Source organism: Rana temporaria, chromosome 9 (assembly GCF_905171775.1).
Source record: "Rana temporaria chromosome 9, aRanTem1.1, whole genome shotgun sequence".
In the NCBI taxonomy this organism is placed as follows: Eukaryota; Metazoa; Chordata; class Amphibia; order Anura; family Ranidae; genus Rana; species Rana temporaria.
Window position 1 is genome coordinate 25,004,536 of NC_053497.1, and position 22,396 is coordinate 25,026,931.

The following is a 22,396-nucleotide window of genomic DNA, read 5'->3' on the forward strand; positions in this document are numbered from 1 at the left end:
TCTCGCAGAGACACATTTTACAATCATAAAGCATGCTGATCAGAGCTTAACTACCTATAAGGCAACCTGGACATTTATATTTATAAGGTGCAGTGACATAATGTGACAAGGAAATAAATAGATGAAAAAAAAAGTGTACAGTGGCTAGGCCTTGAAGCCTGATAACAATAATTGCTCCAGTCTAGGCCATAAGGAGATGTGCAGGAGAAAATCAAGAGGTGTTGTGGCCATGTGCTCGTTCTCACAATGGGGTCCCAAACCTATAGTGATACTAAGAGCACCCCTGGGCCACCCCTTCCCGGAGGCACCAACACCGCTTGACCATTTTGCATTTTGATGGAGTCCGCTTTAACCCATACATTTTTATGAATTGGATATCTCAGTCATTAAAGTGGAGTTCCACCCATAAATATAACATTACATCAGTAGTTTTAAAAAAAACTTTTTTTTTTTTTTAGATGCCTTCAAAGTGTTGTTGCTAGGCAGAATAGTTAATCTTCCCTCTTCCTGCACCTAGGTGCTTAATGCTTCCTAACCTACACCGCACAGACTCCTGGGAATGTGGTGGGTGTAAATTTCCAGGAGTCTGTGCACTCCCCAGTCTCGAAGAATCATGTGACTTGGACAGTACAGGTGCTGAAACCTGATCTGAAACCTATTACACTGCTTGTGCAGCACTGAGCATGTGCGAGATCTGCAAGGCTGAAATCCAGCAAGTCATACAGTCTGGCTTCATGATGCCCACACTTAAGATGGCCCCAGTCAATTTCTATTTTATAAAGTGTCTAAATGCTGTAACAACCTAACAAAACGGACCTTAGTTTACAGACCAACTTTACTAGAATACATTAAGCTTGTGTATTACAGGGGTATTTATATATAAAAAATGAAATTGTGGCCGGAACTCCGCTTTAAAACTGTGACTTGCCTGTCTTGTGTAAATGCTACAAGGACAGTTGGAAAGGCCCGTGGATGGGACCAGTGGGGAGATCTGTGGATGGGCAGATCTGTGGGTTGGGACACATGGGCGGATCTGTGGGTTGGGACACGTGGGCGGATCTGTGGGTTGGGACACGTGGGCGGATCTGTGGGTTGGGACACGTGGGCGGATCTGTGGGTTGGGACACGTGGGCGGATCTGTGGGTTGGGACACGTGGGCGGATCTGTGGGTTGGGACACGTGGGCGGATCTGTGGGTTGGGACACGTGGGCGGATTTGTGGGTTGGGACACGTGGGCGGATTTGTGGGTTGGGACACGTGGGCGGATTTGTGGGTTGGGACACGTTTGCGGGTCTGTGGATTGGGACACGTGGGCGTATCTGTGGGTTGGGACACGTGGGCGTGTCTGTGGGTTGGGACACGTGGGCGGATCTTTGGATTGGGACACGTGGGCGGATCTGTGGATTGGGACACGTGGGCGGATCTGTGGATTGGGACACGTGGGCGGATCTGTGGATTGGGACACGTGGGCGTATCTGTGGGTTGGGACACGTGGGCGGGTCTGTGGGTTGGGACACGTGGGCGGGTCTGTGGATTGGGACACGTGGGCGGGTCTGTGGATTGGGACACGTGGGCGGATCTGTGGATGGGACACGTGGGTGGGTCTGTGGATGGGATATAGTAGTCAGATCTGTGGGAGGGACAGGTGGGCAAAGCACAGGTGGTGGACCTGTATGCAGAGACTGTGTACCAACAGTTACAGGGGCATAATTATTCCAAAAAAAGCTGTTTTGTGAGTGACAGTTTTTTTTTTTTTTTTTTTTACCACAGTGTGAATATGTAGCTAATATTTTATTTCTTGTGTGCTTTAGAAGCTACAAAAGTATGTGGGTTGTGACACGTGGGCCGATCTGTGGGTTGGGACACGTGGGCCGATCTGTGGGTTGTGACACGCGGGCGGATCTGTGGGTTGGGACACGCGGGCGGATCTGTGGGTTGGGACACGTGGGCGGATCTGTGGGTTGGGACACGTGGGCGGATCTGTGGATTGGCACACGCGGGCGGATCTGTGGATTGGCACACGCGGGCGGATCTGTGGGTTGGGACACGCGGGCGGATCTGTGGGTTGGGACACGCGGGCGGATCTGTGGGTTGGGACACGCGGGCGGATCTGTGGGTTGGGACATGTGGGCGGATATAGTAGTCAGATCTGTGGGAGGGACAGGTGGGCAAAGCACAGGTGGTGGACCTGTATGCAGAGACTGTGTACCAACAGTTACAGGGGCATAATTAACCCAAAAAAGGCTGTTTTGTGGTGAGTGACAGTTATTTTTTTTTACCACAGTGTGAATATGTAGCTAATATTTTATTTCTTGTGTGCTTTAGAAGCTACAAAAGTATGTGGCCGGGAGAAGCACCATTTGCAAATTACAGGCAAAGCGTGACACACTTAAAGAGGCAATAGCCAAAGGTAAGGAAGAGATAAAGACTAATTGGTAATTTCCACAATCACCATTTTTCCCATCAGTATAATGATGTAAAGCAGGGGTGGGCAACCCTGGCCCTCCAGCTGTTTTGAAAAACTACAAGTCCCATGAGACATTGCAAGACCCTAACAATCACAGGCATAACTCATAGACCTAGAGCCATTATGTGATTTGTAGTTTTGCCACAGCTGGAGGGCCGAGGTTGCCTACCCGTGGCGTAAAGTGTATTTACACTTTTGCTGTCAAATTTGAGAAAACTACACTGCATGTCTGTTATGTGTTCCCATTAACGCAGCATACCTTAAAATAATTGATATCTATATTTGTGTGTGTATATTGTGGTATTCGGAAGATTATACTTATGTGGTATGTGATTTTCTTATGAGTTGCACCAGTCAAAACTGCATTTAAGGGCATGGCAGCCCACCCTTATTAACCACTTAACCCCCGTACCATATTGCTGGTCAAAGACCAGAGCATTTTTTGCGATTCGCCACTGCGTCGCTTTAACTGACAATTGCGCGGTCGTGCGACGTGGCTCCCAAACAAAATTGGCGTCCTTCTTCCCCACAAATAGAGGTTTCTTTTGGTGGTATTTGATCACCTCTGCGCTTTTTAGTTTTTGCACTATAAACAAAAATAGAGCGACAATTTTGAAAATATTTTTTTTTTTTGCTATAGTAAATATCCCCCAAAAATATATAAAAAAACTATGTTTTTCCTCAGTTTAGGCCGATACGTATTCTTCTACATATTTTTCGTAAAAAAAAATCGCAATAAACGTTTATTGATTGGTTTGCGCAAAAGTTATAGCGTTTACAAAATAGGGGGTAGTTTTATGGCATTTTTATTAATATTTTTTTTTTTACTAGTAATGGCGGCGATCAGCGTTTTTTTTTTTTTCCGGTACTGCGACATTATGGCGGACACTTTGGACACTTTTGACACATTTTTGAGACCATTGGCATTTTTATAGTGATCAGTGCTATAAAAATGCATTGGATTACTATAAAAATGCCACTGGCAGGGAAGGGGTTAACACTAGGGTACGGGGAAGGGGTTAAGTATGTTCCCTGGGTGTGTTCTAACTGTAGGGGGGTTGGCCTCACTAGGGGAAATGACTGATCGCTGTTCATACATTGTATGAACAGACGGTCAGGCATTTCTCCCCTGACAGGACCGGGAACTGTGTGTTTACACACACAGCTCCCGGTCCTCGCTCTGTAACGAGCAATCGCGGATGCCCGGGGGCGATCGCGCCTGCCGGGCACGCTCACGGGAGTCAGGGACGAGCGGGGGGGCGCGCATGTGCCCCTAGTGGCCACTTAGAGAGCCGACGTATAGCTACGGGCTCTCGCGCAGGGGAGCCGACCTGCCGCCGGCGGCTGGTCGGCAAGTAGTTAAATAAAAAAAAGTTCACATAGACATTAGTTGCCCATGCAGGGGTTTTTCCACATCAATAATAACAGTCAAAAGAAAATACCAAGCCACCTGACACCCTTGTTGGCAACACCACTGCTCTTCCTACCAGTTCCTCTGCCTAGCTCTGCTGGTTCTCTTAGCTCTCTTAGCTTTTAGTTGCAGTGCCCTGCTGCCTTTAAATAGGGGTTCTCCTGACACCCCGATAGGAGGCCTCCTATTTCCTGGCTGGGCCACCTCTGACCCCTGGGTGAGACCTCCTGTCTCTCACACTGGGAGCTCTGAGCTATCCTCAGGCTTGAGTATATAACGACTCTGCACACCTCTATATTCAAACAGGCTGCAGGCACCTGGTAGAATCCAGATACAGGATTGAAAGTTCTGATCTAGAACTAGAGAATCCAGGGAAAGCCAAAAACACATCTTTCTCTGCTCAGAAATTACCCAAAACCGTTAATTCAAATCCTGTGTCCTATTTTCCCCCATTTTCACAGTGACAGGGATTGGTGTTGCCACAATATATATTATATAATGTATAGATCAATCATCACAGTACAGTACCGTGGGTTATAGGCTGGTTCCTACAGGTGATTGGACACCGGCAAAGCTTTGGACGGCATACCCTCTGGAACATTCCCCAATAACTTCACCCCATTCTGTGAGTCCAAAGGTTATGGACGTCTTCTCTTTTACGGAGAAATCACTCTCATCTTAGCTAGTTTATTATTTTACATCACACCCTTAAAGCGGAGGTTCACCCTAAAAAAATCATCTACTATCCCATCCAGCATACTTGCGTCAGCTACAGTATGCTTTTTTTTTTGTTTTTGTCGCTGTACTTACCGTTTAATCGTTGCTTTTCTTTTCTTCTTCCCGCGGGTGAACAGGCGTTCCTATGAAGGGGCGTAGATGATTGACGTGCGGCTACAGCGCGTCACGCTTTCCGAAAATAGCCGGACTAGGACTAGGCTCTTCACGGCGCTATGCGGCGCTTGCGCACAGACTAGGAGCTGACTGCGCAGGCGCCGTATATAGCCGAGTCCTAGGTCGGCTATTTTCGGAAAGCGCGACGCGCTGTAGTCGCACGTCAATCATCTACGCCCCTTCATAGGAACGCCTATTCCCTGCGGGAAGAAGAAAAGAAAATCAACGATTAAACGGTAAGTACAGCGAAAAATAAAAAAAGCATACTGTAGCTGACGCAAGTATGCTGGATGGGATGGTAGATAATTTTTTTTAAGGGTGAACCTCCGCTTCTAAATCAACTCTTTACTGTCTCCTAATACAACAATAATAATAAATATTGATAAATGTAAAGTTATGCACTTGGGGGCTAAAAACATGCATGCATCTTACATACTAGGGGGAGTACAACTGGGGGAATCAATGGTGAAGGATCTGGGGGTTCTGGCAGATTATAAGCCTAATGATGGCATGCAATGCCAAGCTGTGGTTTCTAAACCAACCAAATTCCTTTCTTGTGTAAGAGAGATATGGACTCCAGAGAGAGAGATCATTTTTCCTCTCTGTACAAATCATTAGTAAGACCTCATCTGGAATATGTAGTTCAGTTTTGGGCCCCAGTTCTCAAAAAGGATATCAGGGAACTGGAGAAAGTGCAGAGAAGAGCAACCAAACTGATAATAGGCATGGAGGAGCTCAGCTATGAGGAAAGATTAGAGGAACTGAATTTATTCACTCTTGAGAAGAGGAGATTAGGAGGGGGTATGATCCACATGTACAAATATATAAGGGGTCCATATAGTGATCTTGGTGTATAATTATTCACTGTCGGGTCATTACAGAGGACAAGGGCACACTCTACGTCTGGAGGAAATGAGATTTAACCTCCACATGTGGAAAGACTTCTTCACAGTAAAAGCTGTAAAAATGTGGAATAGACTCCCACAAGAACTAGTTTCGGTTAGCTCAGTAGATTGTTTTTAAAAAGGCCTGGATTCTTTCCTAAATGCACAAAATATACCTGGATATTCATAATTATAGGTAATACCACCAGGGTCAGTTGATCCAATATCTGATTTCTTTCTGGTGATCCAGAAGAAAATTTTCCCCCCTGAAGCAAATTGGGTCATGCTTCAAAGGTTTTTTTTTTTGCTCTGGATCATCTATGGCAGGGGTGGCCAACCGGGGGCCACATATGGCCCGCGGAGCCCTCTGATGTGGCCCGCGGCCTCCTGCTCTGGAATGGCGGGTTGGCAAGCCCAGATTGCAGGTTGCCGACCCTCCATACCACAGCATCAGTGTTGTGAATGAAGCTGGTGGTAGAGGAAGAAAGTGGCTGCGGAGCAGAGCCCCATAAGCCGATGCTTCCTCTACAGCACTGGCTTTTGCCACAGGCGGAGTCTATGGCAAAGTTCAGCTAACCCGCAGGATAGACACAGGTGCACTACACTGCACCCACAGTGTGGGTAAACCGCAGCACTTCAGTATGTATGCAGTCTTAGGGCCTTTTACACGACCAGCCCGACCAAATGGGACCCTCAGTTCACCTCTATGGAGTGACAGATGTCTGTTTACGCCCACCTACCTCCAGTCTGAAAAACAGAAGGTAATTCGTCCCCTTCCATCAGGGTGGATCAGAGAGCCTGTAGAGTAGCCGTGGCCTGTCATCTGCCCACTCCACTCATTGTGGCCCGCGACTGGTTACCAAGTTGCTTAAGTGGCCCTCACTCTTCAAAAGGTTGGGCACCCCTGATCTATGGGTATAGGAATTATGTATATAGAGGTTTTCTAATTATGCAACTATGTAATTAAAACTTGATTATGTAACTACGTAACTGAAACTTTCTTGAAATGCTGAGAAAATTTACATTTTAAAAAATTCTCACGTTTTTCCATTTTTCCTCCACAGCAGCTGAATCGCACAGTAAAATCTCTGGGTACGTATACTGTCAATGACTGGAATGAAGGGTGGGGCTATTGATGTCACCATATGTAACCTACAGTAATTACCACCGCAGGAATTCTGCATGCCAAGGTTGCCACTTATTGGGAGAGATTCACTAAAACTGGCATGCACAGAATCTGGTGCAGCTGTGCACGGTTGGATCAGCTTCTAACTTTAGCTTGTTCAGTTAATAAAATCTGGAAGCTGATTGGGTTTCAATGCAGAACTGCACCAGATTTTGCACACTCCAGCTTTAGTAAATCCCCTCATTGTGCCTTAAAGTGGATTCCCTTAATTTTGCATAGATTTCCTCTCACTTCCTGTTTGGCTATGGGGCAGGAAGTAAAGGGAAATCTCTGCAATGGGACAGGGATGGCAACAAAAACAAACAGGGGCTATAATCCTCCCTTACTTAATCCAAAATGAGAAAAAAAGTGTTGCCTATAATTCTACTTTAAGCAAAAATGTCTGATAATGTTATGGAGAGGACTAAGAAGCTATAAAAATGCCAATGGTGCAGCAGAAAACATATAGGACAGTCAAAATTCGAAGCAGAGCCCCCCCCCCCCCCCCCCCCAGTAGCAAAATGCCGGCCACCCACAAACCGGAAGCAGTGCGCCCTCTTTATGGGGGCACTAGACTAAGTTGCCTCTCAGCCCAGTACGCCCCATAAGACTGGCGCTACACTAATAATGTAGCGCAAGCCGGCGGGGTCTCTTTCTGTGCTGCCCCCCTGCAATGTGCTGCCCTAGGCCTTGTCTGTAGCATCTTAATTTACAAAGTTTTTTAGCATTTGCCTAAACATTTTGGACAGTAGTGTAATTCTCGTTCTCAACAGTGGTGAATGTGAACTTTTTTGTTCCTGCGTACTTACAGTACCCAATAAGCAACCAGTCAGATTTTAGTGAAAGACGAATATTGTGGATTACTGCCAGTTTCCCTTTGATTAAGTATAGAAAAAATCGAATAAAAAAAAAAATGAAAATGATTAGTATTAGGCTTATTTAAAGTGCAAATTGTTTAAGTTAAACTCCAGCAGGTAGACAGGTAAATACACAAACAATACACAAGTCAGCATAAGAGAGATGTTTTATCTACCAATGGATATGTGTTTCTGCCCGTTTAGTCCTGAGATTTATACAGCTCTGCCACACAGCATAACCCTGAGACCTGATTTTCCTCTGCGGTAGTTTAGTATCACCCACAGGTCTTGTCCCTCCCCCAGCCTATGACTGGACAGTAAAAGAAGAAGCAGCTAACTGATAGGCTCATCTCCCTGTCACCCTGTTCTCTCTCCTCCTATCAGCATACTTCTTATTACACATGAGCTCTGCAACACAATTGACTGGCTCATTGTTTTGCTTCTCCCACTCCCAAACTGAGCTCTGCTGTACAGGGATTGCTAGAGAAAGATACAAAGTCAAATTCAAATGCTTAAAGTTTTGTTTAAAATAAAAGAATACAAAAAAATACCATGACGCATTAAAGAATACACAGCTGCATAATTTGTGAATTTTAAATCCGCTTGGAGTTCAGCTTTAACCTATTTTCTTACAGTAGGCAGACTTTGACTACAGTAAGGGAAAAAAGTATTTGATCCCCTGCTAATTGTCTACTGATTTTGCCCACTGACCAAGAAATGATCAGTCTATAATTTTATTGGTGGGTTTATTTTAACAGTGAGAGACAGAATAACAACAATAATATCTAAAAAAAACGCATTCCAAAAAAGTTATAAATTAATTAGCATTTTATTGAGTGAAATAATTATTTGACCCCTTCACAAAATATGACTTGGTACTTGGTGGAGAAACCCTTGTTGGCAATCACAGAGGTCGGACTTTTCTTGTAGTTGGTCACCAGGTTCGCACACATCTCAGGAGGGATTCTGTCCTCTTTGCAGATCCTCTCCAAGTCATTTGGTTTCCAGGCTGACATTTTGGTAACTGGAACCTTCAGCTCCCTCCACATATTAATTATGGGATTAAGGTCTGGAGACTGGCTAGGCCACTCTAGGACCTTATTGTGCTTCTTTTTGAGCCACTCCTTTGTTGCCTTGGCCGTGTGTTTTGGGTCATTGTCATGCTGGATTACTCATCCACGACCCATTTTCAATGCCCTGGCTGACGTAAGGAGGTTCTCGCCCAAGATTTGATGGCACATGGCCCTGTCCATCGTCCCTTTTGATGCAGTGATGTTGTCCTGTCCCCTTAGCAGAAAATCGCCCCCCAAAGCATAATGTTTCCAACTCCATGTTTGAAGGTGGGGATGGTGTTCTTGGAGTCATAGGCCACATTCCTCCTCCTCCAAACATGGCGAGTTGATGTCAAAAAGCTTGATTTTGGGTCTCATCTGACCACAACACTTTCCCCCAGTTCTCCTCTGAATCATTCAGATGTTCATTAGCAAACTTTAGACAGGCCTGTACATGTTTTATATGGAGACCTCTCAGTAGAGAAAAGGTAACATAACCTTAGAGTACCATCACCCTAACATAATTTTGAGTAAGGAAAATAAGGAAAGGTTCCATGGGACCCCAGAGACCCAAAGAAGCCAGGGAGTTCCTGCAGTGAAAAAAGTACAGGAACTCCGTTCCCACGCGTTCCCACAGGACTTGAGCCCTGGTAACACACTATGCTAATGAAGGACTGAAATCCTGCAGCGCCCACAAGGTCCCCCTGCTCAAGAAAGCACATATTTTTTTTTTGGAATAAGGAAAGGGTTCCTTGGGACCCCAGAGACCCAAAGAAGCCAGGGGGAGTGGGTAAGGGCAAGTGGACTGTATCGGTACTAGGTAAATCAGTTATACAGAAGAAGTACCTTTACTATACTTCTTCTGTATAACTGATTTACCTAATACCGATACAGTCCACTTGCCCTTACCCACTCCCCCTGGCTTCTTTGGGTCTCTGGGGTCCCAAGGAACCCTTTCCTTATTCAAAAAAAAAAAAAGGCCTGTACAGGTGCTTTCTTGAGCAGGGGGACCTTGTGGGCGCTGCAGGATTTCAGTCCTTCATTAGCATAGTGTGTTACCAGGGCTCAAGTCCTGTGGGAACGCGTGGGAATGGAGTTCCTGCACTTTTTTCACAACAGGAACTCTGTTCCCTTTGCAGGACTAGAGCAGCCGAGCCACCCGAGCCAATCCTTCACTAAGCGGCGATGCCCAGCTCGAGTCACTGCCAGGGGCAGGCAAACCTTAGAACTTGCTTCTTTCTAAATCCCGCGATAACTCGCGGCAGACCTCCGCAATGTCTCCTGGTAACAATGACAAAAGCTCCCAGGAGACATTGCGGCATCACACACTACCCGATAAATCCATATACAGGAAGTGGCCAGTAACATAAAGCATTACTAAGGTACAGTGGATTGTGGTTTTAGTAATTATGCATATGAGCGTATCTTTTTTTTTTTTTGGTGGGGGAGTGGATCTTGGGTGGGAGTTCCCACACTTTTTCCCCCAGGACTTGACCCCTGTGTGTTACCAATTGTTTTCTTGGTGACTCTGGTCCCAGGTGCCTTGAGATCATTGACAAGATTCTCCTGTGTAGTTCTGGGCAGATTCCTCACCGTTCTCATGATCGCTGTAACTCCACAAGGTGAGATCTTGCATGGAGTCCCAGACTGAGGGAGATTGACAGTTATTTTGTGTTTCTTCCATTTGCAAATTTTCACGCCAGCTGTTGTCACCCCCTCACCAAGCTGCTTGGCGATGGTCTTGTAGACCATTCCAGCCTTGTGTAGGTCTACAATCTTCTCCCTGACATCCTTGGACAGCTCTTTGGCCATAGTGGAGAGATTGGAATCTGATTGCTTCTGTGGACAGGTGTCTTATATACAGGTAAAAGGATGAGATTAGGAGCACTCCCTTTAACCACTTAAGACCCGGACCAAAATGCAGGTAAAGGACCCGGCCAGTTTTTGCGATTAGGCACTTCGTCGCTTTAACTGACAATTGCACGGTCGTGCAACATGGCTCCCAAACAAAATTGGCGTCCTTTTTTTTTTCCACAAATAGAGCTTTCTTTTGGTGGTATTTGATCACCTCTGTGCTTTTTATTTTTTGCGCTATAAACAAAAATATAGCGTCAATTTTGAAAAAAATGCTATATTTTTTACTTTTTGTTATAATAAATATCCCCAAAAATATATAAAAACTTTTTTTCCCCTCAGTTTAGGCCGATACGTATTCTTCTACCTATTTTTGGTAAAAAAAATCGCAATAAGCATTTATCGATTTGGTTTGCGCAAAATGTATAGTGTTTACAAAATAGGGGATAGTTTTATTGCAATTTCATTCAAAACATTTTTTTTACTACTAATGGCGGCGATCAGCGATTTTTTTTTTTTTCGTGACCGCGACATTATGGCGGACACATCGGACAATTTTGACACATTTTTGTCATTTTCACAGCAAAAAATGTTCTAAAAATGCATTGTTTACTGTGAAAATGATAATTGCAGTTTGGGAGTTAACCACCAGGGGGCGCTGAAGGGGTTAAGTGTGACCTCATATGTGTTTCTAACTGTAGGGGGGCGCGGCTGAATGTGTGACGACATTGATCGTGTTGCCCTATATCAGGGAACACACGATCAATGACCGCGCCACAGTGAAGAACGGGGAAGCTGTGTTTACACACACCTCTCCCCGTTCTTCAGCTCCGGGGACCGATCGCGGGACACCAGCGGCGTTCGGGTCCCGCGGTCACGGAGCTTCGGACCGGGTCGCGGGCGCGCGCCCCCGACACACGGCTGGGCACTTAAAGAGAACGTACAGGTACGTGCGTGTGCCCAGCCGTGCCATTCTGCCGACGTATATGTGCAGGAGGCGGTCCTTAAGTGGTTAAGAGAGTGCTCCAAACCTCAGCTTGTTACCTGTATGGAAGACACCTGGGAGCCAGAAATCTTGCTGATTGATAGGGAATCAATTACTGTATTTATCGGGGTATTGCGCGCTCCGGCGTATAGCGCGCACCCCTAATGTGGACTCGCATTTCTGTAAAAAAAAAAACTTTTAGTACTTACAGTTTTGGTGTCTTGCGCGGCGGCCTCGTCGGGTCCGGTGTTCGTCTTCGGCTTCAGTGATGTCCTCCCGGCTTCTCCCGCACTGTCTGCCCATTGAATCGCCGCTTCCCGCGCTCAGTTTGAATGCCTGCGCCGACATATAACGACTGCAGTACACATTCGGCCAGGCTCGGCTTCGCTCGTGCTCACGCTCTGTGACGTTTATGCGTGAGCACGAGCAAAGCCGAGCCTGGCCGAATGTAGCCGAGTGTACTGCACTCGGTATATGTCGGCGCAGGCATTCAGACTGAGCGTGGGAAGCGGGTATCGGCGTATATCGCGCACCCACTATTTTCCCCTTTTAAGGGGAAAAAAGTGTGCGGTATACGCCGATAAATACGGTACTTATTTCACTCATTAAAATGCAAATCAATTTATAACTTTTCAGAAATGCGTTTTTCTAGATATGTTTGTTGTTGTTCTGTCTCTCGCTGTTAAAATAACCCACCATTAAAATTATAGACTCATCATTTCGGTCAGTGGGCAAACCTACAAAATCATCAGGGGATCAAATACTTTTTCCCTCTCACTGTAGTTATAATGGGCACATGGTGATATTAGCTAGGATATGCATTTCCCTGTATTATAGCCCTAATATTGGTGTATTTGATGCTTATTCTATGTATTCTAGCAAGGTTTGTGTATGGGTGAATTGTATGTCACACGGTTGGTTTCAGGCTGCAGTCCAATACCAGTAAATCACAGAGGGCGAAAAGGCAGCGACCGTCATCCCAATATAACTACAAACTGTTTAACGGGGATTTGGAGGAGTTTGTGAAGGTACCTCCCGCGTGTGCCGCCCATATTCTTTGCTTTCTGATTCAGCTTGTGTTATATTCGGGGTAACCACTGCCGTGTCGCTCTTCCCAGAAGCCTTTGCTGCATAGCTCTCTATCTGTCAATGCAAACCTCTGCCACTTCAGTGCCGAATGATCTGATAACCTGAGCTTCTCTATACTGTATGTCTTCACACATGCTTCAATAATCTCAATATCTCACAACATGCCGTTCATAGGCCTTTCTGATGACATTTGTAGGATCTTCTTTCTTTTTTTTATCTTTTTAATTGTTTTACCTTTAAATATTCCATAGTTTGCATTTTTTTCTTAGATTTTTTCATTACAATTTTTTAAATAATAATAGCAATACTAGAAGGGTAATAATTATTAAAAGGCTAGGTGCAGGATTATGTATATGGGCTTGTATGGTTTTTTTTTTTTTGGTTGAAATGGATGGACTTGTGTCTTTTTTTTTTTTTAAACCTGACTATGTAACTAATAACTAGGGATGTCCCGATACCAAGCATTTCCCGAGTACTTGTACTCGGGGGAAATGCTCCGATGCTTCACCCGATACTTGTACAGTCAGGTATCGGGTGGTGGGGGGAGTTACAAGTCTTCTCTGTGTTGTCTTCTCCCCCGTGCCGTCTTGTTCCCCCCGTGCTGTCTTCTCCTCGTCCGTGCCGCTCCCCCTCTGTGCCTCTCTCCCCCCTGTGATGTGTTCTCCCCCTCCGTGCCGTCTTCTCCCCATCCTATGTCGCTCCCCCTCCGTGCCGCTCTCCCCCCGTGATGTGCTCTCCCCATCCATGCCGCTCCCCCTCTGTGCCGCTCTCCCCCCGTGATGTGTTCTCCCCCTCCGTGCCATCTTCTCCCCATCCATGCCGCTCCCCCTCCGTGCCGCTCTCCCTCCGTGATGTGTTCTCCCCCTCTGTGCCGTCTTCTCCCCATCCATGCCGCTCCCCCTCCGTGCCGCTCTCTCCCCCCGTGATGTGTTCTCCCGCTCTGTGCCATCTTCTCCCCATTCATGCCGCTCCCCCTCCGTGCCGCTCTCTCCCCCCGTGATGTGTTCTCCCGATCTGTGCCATCTTGTCCCCATCCATGCCGCTCCCCCTCCGTGCCGCTCCCCCCCCCCCCCCTCAATATGTCAGGATGGAGAGCAGAGGTAGGAGCCGCTAAACCCGGCTCCTTCCTTTTCCGAATGGACAGAGTCAGTGAGCTTCTCTCCATTCATTTCAGCTGAGACTGCAGAGAAAGGGACTGGGGAATCTGTGTCCCTTTCTCTGTCTTAAAGGGAAGATGTCAGAGGTCTGTTAAGACCCCTGATATCTCACCAAAGCCCCCAAGAGGGCTAATTAAAAAAAAAAAAAAAATTGCAATAAATAATTAAAAAAAAAGAAAATGTAAATAATAATAATAATAATAATAATAATAATAGAAAAAAAAACACACACTGACAATTGTGTAAAAAAAAAAAAAAAAAAAAAATACTGTCACATGACATTAAAGAAAAGTGTCGGTATTCGGTATCGGCGAGTACTTGGAAAAAAAGTATCGGTACTTGTACTCGGTCTCAAAAAAAAGTGGTATCGGGACAACCCTACTAATAACCTTTTTATTATTGTTCTTTTTTTATAATATTATTGTTATTTTCACTTTGTGGTTGATTTGCGGCTGATTCTTGCATTTCAAAAACGCACTCCGGATCCGTTTCAGATGCATTGCTGCATGCGCGTTTGTAATGTTTTTAGTGCATTTTTGACGCGTTCAAGTGCGTTTTTGATGTGTTTCCAGATGCTTTTTTCCTGTTTTTTTTTTTTTTTTTCTACTGTACTGGGGTCTGCTGTGTTTTTGATGATTTTCATTGAATTCCAGTGCATTTTTTATGCCTAGGTTCACACTGAGTGCCGGAATGGAATTGTGCATTTCATTCCCGCATGCAAGTCCCAATTTCGGCAGCGATTTCAGAGACATCTGTGCGAGTTTTTGCACAGATGTCAATGGAAATCACACCCCGAAATTGCAATAAGTAGTACAGAAACACGTTTTTGAAATTGGTGCAATTGCTGCCGATTTGACATGCAATTTGTCAAATCGCACTAATGTGAACCAAGGCTAACCCCGTTCCAGTGCAGGAAAAATACAGCATTTTCTACTACTTTTTTCTGGAACTGGAAAGCCATGAAACTGAATGCACTGGTTAAAACTATATATCATAAAAAATAAAACTTACCATGCGTTTTTGACGCAGAAAAAAAACGCAATGGACTGCATGTTGTGTGTATATTATCGGTGTATAACACGCACAGGTGTATAACACACACCCTTTACCCTCTATTTTCAGGGTAAAAAAGTGAGTGTTATACGCCAATAAATACAGTATATACAGTGGAACCTCGGATTACGAGTAACGCGGTTAACAAACGTTTCGCAATACGAGCACTATATTTTTAAAAATCGTAACTCGGTTTGCGAGGGTTGTCTCGCAAAACAAGCAGGATTCAGGCTAAAGCGTTGTACGTTACCCCGTTTGGCCTGAGGTGGGGGGGGCGCCGGAGCCGAGCAGAGACGAACGTCGCCGTTTGGAAAGGCCTGGGGACAGCACGGCTGACTTCGGCAAATCCCAGGAATGAAGTCTCTCCAAAGTTTGCAGAGGTCAGCCGAAGTGTCCTCGGGCCTTTTCGGCCGTTTCCGAGGCTCTCCGGCTCCCCCTGCCTCTGGCCGCATGCGGTATTGCATGCTATTTAAGTCAATGCAGAACAAATGATTTTTGTTTTCATTGACTTCAATGAGGAAACTCACTTTGGTATGTGAGTACTTTGGATTAAGAGCATTCTCCTGGAACGGATTATGCTCGTAATCAGAGGTTCCACTGTAGTGCAAAATTTGGTGCAGCTGTGCGTGGTAGCCAATCAGCTTCTAATAATAAACTTTGACAATAAAACCTGGAAGCGGATTGGTTTCTATGCAGAGCTGCCCCAGATTCTGCACTCTCCAACCCCTTTGTGTCAAGACTGGGACTGGGAGAGCTTTGGGGGTACCCCAACATAAAGAGGAGCGGAGGAGATTGAGTTGTGACACTGAAAGTGCGCTGAGATAGGTAGGAGGAGAAACAGGCTAAGCCCAGGTTCACACTGGGTACGATTTGGTACAATTTGAGATGCGATTTCACATGTCAAATCGGCGGCAATTGTCGTCAATGGCACCGTCCTAATCGGTGCGGCGCCGCATCTGCAGGCGCTGCACCGATTTCAAAAAGTAGTTCCTGTACTACTTTTTGCGATTTCGGGCCGCGATTTACATTGAACCCTGCACAGATGTCTTTTAAATCGCGGCCGAAATCGCGGCAAAACCGCAGCCGCGAAATCGTGGTAAAATCACGATTTTACAGCGATTTTTTTATTCGCAGCAGTGTGAACCTAGCCTTAAGCAGAATCGCTCAATAGAATCTTACCACATCATCTATTAATTTGCTGCCATCTGGCTAATTTTGTATTTACTGGGGGGGGGGGGGGGGGGCAAAAGAAGTGGGTGGCGGCCAATTAAGAAGGGTGCCATGGAGGAGGCATTGGGTTCAGAATTTGCAATAAGGCCCCCATGTCTAGAGGTTTGGCACGGTTTTAAATGGGGCTTTAGGGAGCTTCCTGCATACTTCAGTGGTGCATGTAAGAAAAGGAAAATTTACTTGGCCACGTAAGGAGGCAATACAGGCAGTTCTTATTTGACACAGCCATATCTGTCCCAGTGTTTCTTAAATCAATAATTGGCCCCTTTTCCTTTTTTCCATGCAATCTGATTGGTGGGAATGGGCTTCATGTCTTCATTTTTTACTCCAGTCATCTTAAAAGAACCCAATTTCTCTGTTTTACAGTGTGCATCTTGTGCACATCATTAACTGTATCTGTTATTTCATCTTTTATCTTTTTATTTTTTTTTATCTAATCTCCGCTTCCCCTTCATCTTCTGTTTCCCGTATGGTGTATCACTTCCTCTTTTTCTGCCATGCAATGGAAACATTCTACAATCAAAGCTGCACTGTAGTACCTTCACTCCTTTCTCACTTTGGTGGAAATTAACGAAACCTTCAGTGATATTATAATGGTGTGAAAATTGGCGTGAGTGACATGCGCAATAATAACAAAGCATACAGTGCCTTGAAAAAGTATTCATACCCCCTTGACATTTTTCACATTTTGTCATGTTACAACCAAAAAACTTAAATATAGGGCTAGATTCAGAGAGAGTTACACTGGCGTATCAGTAGATACGCCGTCATAACTCTGAATCTATGCCGTCGTAAATTTAAGCGTATTCTGGAAACCAGATATGCTTAAATTAGGCTAAGATATGAGCGGCGTAAGTCTCTTACGCCGTCGTATCTTAGTTGCATATTTACGCTGGTCGCTAGGTGGCGCTTCCGTCGTTTTCGGCATAGAATATGCAAATGACCTAGATACGCCGATTCACAAATGTACGTATGCTCGGCGTTATTTTTTTATATCGTTTACGTTAGGCTTTTTCGGGGTAAGGTTACTCCTGCTATTAGGAGGTGTATGCAATGTTAAGTATGGCCGTCGTTCCCGCATCAAAATTTTTAGTTTTTACGTTGTTTGTGTAACTCATCCGTGAATGGGGCTGGACGTAATTTACGTTCACGTCAAAACCAATGACGTCCTTGCGGCGTACTTTGGAGCAATGCACACTGGGAAATTCCACGGACGGCGCATGCGCCATTCGGGAAAAACGTCAATCACGTCGGGTCACCAATAATTAACATAAAACACGCCCCCTCATCCTCATTTGAATTAGGCGCGCTTACGCCGGCCCCATTTACGCTACGCCGCCGTAACTTAGGAGGCGAGTGCTTTGTGAATACAGCACTTGCCTCTCTGACTTACGGCGGCGTAGCGTAAATACGATACGCTGTGCCGCCGTAAAAATGCACAGATCTACCTGAATCTAGCCCATAGTTTATTGAGATTTTATGTGATAGATCAAGACAAAGTGGCACATAATTGTGAAGTGGAAGGAAAATGATAAATGATTTTCAAAATGTTTTACAAATAAATATGTGTGGAGTGCATTTGTATAGCGTCAATACTTACTGCAAGTCTTTTTTGAGTATGTCTCAACCAGCTATGCACATCTAGAGAATTACATTTTTGCCCATTCTTCTTGGCAAAATATCTCAAGCTCTGTCAGATTGGATGTAGAACGTCTGTGAACAGCAATTTTCAAGTTTTGCCACAGATTTTCATTTGGATTTAGGTCTGGACTTTGACTGGGCCATTCTAACACATGAATATGCTTTGATCCAAACCATTCCATTGTAGCTCTGGTTGTATGTTTAGGGTTGTTGTCCTGCTGGAAGGTGAACCTCCGCTCAAGTCTTTTGCAGACTCTACCGTTTTTCGGGATGTAAAAAAATTACGTATTTTTTTTTAATGTCATTAAAAACGATTGTGTGTGGGCTCCAGAGCATTTTTCACGACGTAAAAAATGGGCATTAAAATTTTAGAACCTGCTCTGAATTTTCATGTCGTTTTAAACGTTGTAAAAAATGGTCGTGTGTGGGCTTTAACGACGTGAAAAAAACGTGCATGCTCAGAAGCAAGTTATGAGACGGAAACGCTTGTTCTGGTAAAACTAGCGTTCATAATAGAGATGGCACATTCGTCACGCTGTAACAGACTGAAAAGCACGAATCGTCTCTCACCAAACTTTTACTAACACAAAATCAGCAAAAGCAGCCCCAAGGGTGGCGCCATCCAAACGGAACTTCCCCTTTATAGTGCCGTTGTACGTCACCACGCTTTTTTTTTTCACGATCGTGTGTAGGCAAGGCCGCCTAACAATAATCGGGTTGAAAAAAACGTCGTTTTTTCTAGACCATTAAAAATGGTCGTGTGTACGCGGCATAACAGGTTTTCTTCTAAGACTGCCCTTTATTTGGTTCCATCTATTTTCCCATGAACTCTGACCAGCTTCCCTGTGCCTGCTGAAGAAAAATATCCCCACAACATAATGCTGCCACCACCATGTTTCACGGTGGGGATGGTGTTTTCAGGGTGATGTGCAATGTTGGTTTTCCTGCCACACATAGCGTTTTGCTTCTAGGCCAAAAAGTTACATTTTGGTCTCATCTGACCAGAGCACCTTCTTTCCACATGTTTGCTGTGTACCCCACATGTGGCTTCTCACAATTCTGCAAACAAGACTTCTTATGGCTTTCTTTCAACAATGTCTTTCTTCTTGCCACTCTTCCATAAAGGGCAGATTTGTGAAGAGCACAACTAATAGTTGTCCTGTGGACAGATTCTCTAACCTGAGCTGTGGATCTCTGCAGTTCCTCCAGAGTTACCATGGGCCTCTTGGCTGCTTCTCTGATGAATGTTTTCCTTGCCCGGCCGGTCAGTTTAGGTGGACGGCCATGTCTTGGTAGGTTTGCAGTTGTGCCATACTCTTTCCATTTTCGGATGATGGGTTGAACAGTGCTCCGTGAGATGTTCAAAGCTTGGGATATTTTTTTTATAACCTAACCCTACTTTAAACTTCTCCACAACTTTATGCCATACCTGTCTGGTGTGTTCCTTGGCCTTCATATTGCTGTTTGTTCCCTAAGGTTCTCTAACAAACCTGAGGGCTTCACAGAACAGCTGTATTTATACTGAGATTAAATGACACACAGTTGGACTCTATTTACTAATTAGGTGACTTCTGAAGGCAATTGGTTCCACTAGATTTTAGGTAGGGGTATCAGAGTAAAGGGGGCTGAATACAAAAAAAAAAAAAAAAACATTTAGAAGAATTTGGAAAAACATTTATCATTTTCCTTTCACTTCACAATTATGTACCACTTTGTGTTGGTTTATCACATAAAATCCCAATAAAAGACATTTACGTTTTTGGTTGTAACGTGACAAAATGTGGAAAATTTCAAGGGATATGAATACTTTTTCAAGGCACTGTATATTCTAGAGCTGTTTCAGGTGCTTCACTCTCACCAGTTTCTATTCCAAAAAATTAACTAACAAGGGGACTGCAATCGTTTTCCATATATAAAACTGCCGCAGATCCCCACCTGGAACAGGCATATAGGATGTGAATGTCTGCGAGTAATGGGTTTGCAAGCTCATGTGCCTGTATCTGCCTGTGCAGTGAAAACACTACACAGACAGAGCCTGCATATATACAAAGAAGGTTCCTGCCTATATGCCTGGCTGTTGACCCCAACAAATGCAGGGTTAACAGCCTTGCTCCTCCCACTCACTCTCACACTCTCAGCTGAGTGAGTAGTTGGGGGTTTAGATGGCAGGCATAGAGAGAAAGAACAAACAGCTCCAGGTCTCCTGCTCTCGATACCGGGTACAGACACAGCATAGAAAACAGAGTAGATCACTCCTAATTTAAAAAAAAGTTTGCTTAGGCTCAGTCTCTCAGTTTAAAAGAATGGTGAAGGCTTTATGCTCCCGTTTAATATATACTGTACAATATCTATCTATCTATCTATCTATCTATCTATCTATCTATCTATCTATCTATCTATCTATCTATCTATCTATCTATCTATCTATCTATCTATCTATCTATCTATCTCTCTATCTATCTTTACAATATTAGATTTTGAGTTTGAATACAGATTAAGCATTTACAGGTTTAGATGTTACAGAGACAGCATAGAAAACAGAGCTGATCACTCATGATTAAAACGTTTTTTTTTTTTTTTTTTTTTTTTTTCACAGCAGGATTCGCGCCATTTTTTCAGTTTAAAAAGTGGCTCAAGCTTTTATGCTTGCATCACTTCTTGTTAATTTCCCATTTTTTTTATATCTGTGTGTGTGTATATATATGTGTATATATGTGTATATATATATATATATATATATATATATATATATATATGTATATATGTATATATATATATAATTTACCAAGGAATGATGCAAGCATAAACACTTAAGCCGCTTTTTTTACACTGAAAAAATGGCGCAAATCCTGCCACTAATTAAAAAAAATCATGAGTGGTCGGCTTTGTTTTCTATGCTGTATGCAAACAAAAAAAAAATGACACACACACACACACAAAAATATATATATAATATTTTAGAAAAAAATTATATTTTTTTAAAAAATATATTTTCTAATAAATATATATATCTCACACACACATTTTTTTTTCTCTAAAAAAAATATATATTTTTTTTCTAAAATAATAAATATATATAATATATATATATATATATATATATATATATATATATATATATATATATATATATATATATATAAACTTTAGAAAATAAATATATAATTTTAGAATATATATATATATATATATATATATATATATATATATATATATATATATATATATATATATATATATATATATATATATATATATATATATATATATATATATATATATATATATATATATATATATATATATAAACTTTAGAAAAAAATATATATAACTTTAGAAAAAAAAAATATATATATATATAATCACACACACATTTTTTTTCTAATATATATATATATATATTTTAGAAAAAAAAATGTGTGTGTGATTATATATATATATATATATTTTTTTTCTAAAATTATATATATTTTTTTCTAAAATATTTTATATATATATATATATATATATATTATGTGTGTGTGTGTGTGTATATATATGTATATATATGTGTGTGTATATATATATATATATATATATATATATATATATATATATATATATATATATATATATATATATATATATAATGTATGTTTATAATGTATATAATGTATGTTTTTTTTTATATATATATAATTATTATTTTTTGCATAGAAAACAGAGCAGATAACCCCTAATTAAAAGTTTTTTTTTTTAATTGGAAATAAGATTCGCTCCATTTTCCTAGTTTAAAAGAGTGGCTAATGCTCTATGCCTTGTTAATTTCCTCTTTTTTATATACTCTTAAATAATAGAAACTCACAGTGGTAAAAATACGCATACAAACTTGTTCTTGCTTGGCAAAGATGTGCTTTTTAATAAAACAAACCTATAGTTGTCAATCCCATTGCAACATGGGTGGCAAACTCCTCTCTCCCCAGATCTGCACCCCATACAACCCAAAAGTCTCCTTCAAGTTTCAACTTTCTAAAGGTCAAAACTTACATAGGGCTATAAAGCCAAACCTACTGAAAAGTAGAATCTGAGTCTGCATACACTTTAAGCAAGGGGCCATATGGATGTGTAAAGCGCCATAACCCAGGAGGTCAATAAGGTTTGTTGCCGCCATCAGTGGAGAGATGACTGCTGATTGCCTTTCTTAGGTTCTGCACGTTACATGTCTCTGCACACACTGAACTTGATTGATAAATAAGCCAGCTCAATGGTCTTTTGCTTGAACCTTCCCATGCCTTTATGGATCTGAGCTTCTGTGCTGCTTGTACTTGCTTGTTAACCTCTTACAGACCAATCCTTTTTTTGTCTTTTTTGTTCTCTCCCTTTGCACTGCGTGTAGGAGACGGAGGTACCTGTCCCGCGCTCAGGTACATCTTAGTAACTCTTGCTTCTGCTTGCCTCTCTACTCTTTTATTTTTGAATGCTAATACTGTTAAATGTTATGTTGATGTTATGTTAATGTTATTGAAGGCAGATGCTGCCAGGTCACTGGTATTTTCAGAAGGGGGTCAGGAATCTCAGTCCACGTATTACAGTGGAACCTTGGTAACATGGTTAACGAGCGTTTTGAAAGACGAGCAACATTTTTTTTTCACACTGAATCGTTTTTACAGCGTTTTAGCAT

At 42.9% G+C, this 22,396-nt stretch overlaps 1 protein-coding gene across 3 annotated transcripts in view; it reads left to right on the top strand.

Annotated features, from left to right (window-relative positions):
* Window positions 1-22,396, top strand: part of ARHGAP4 (Rho GTPase activating protein 4) — a 256,952-nt gene that overhangs the window by 189,447 nt on the left and 45,109 nt on the right. For 2 of the 3 annotated variants that reach the window (XM_040322987.1, XM_040322988.1), the window contains exons 10-12: window positions 2,326-2,410; window positions 6,718-6,745; window positions 12,492-12,594. In XM_040322987.1, coding sequence (XP_040178921.1) covers window positions 2,326-2,410; window positions 6,718-6,745; window positions 12,492-12,594 — 216 coding nt within the window. Of the gene's footprint in view, window positions 1-2,325; window positions 2,411-6,717; window positions 6,746-12,491; window positions 12,595-22,111; window positions 22,140-22,396 lie in introns of all 3 variants that reach the window. The other variant, XM_040322989.1, reaches the window with a different exon arrangement.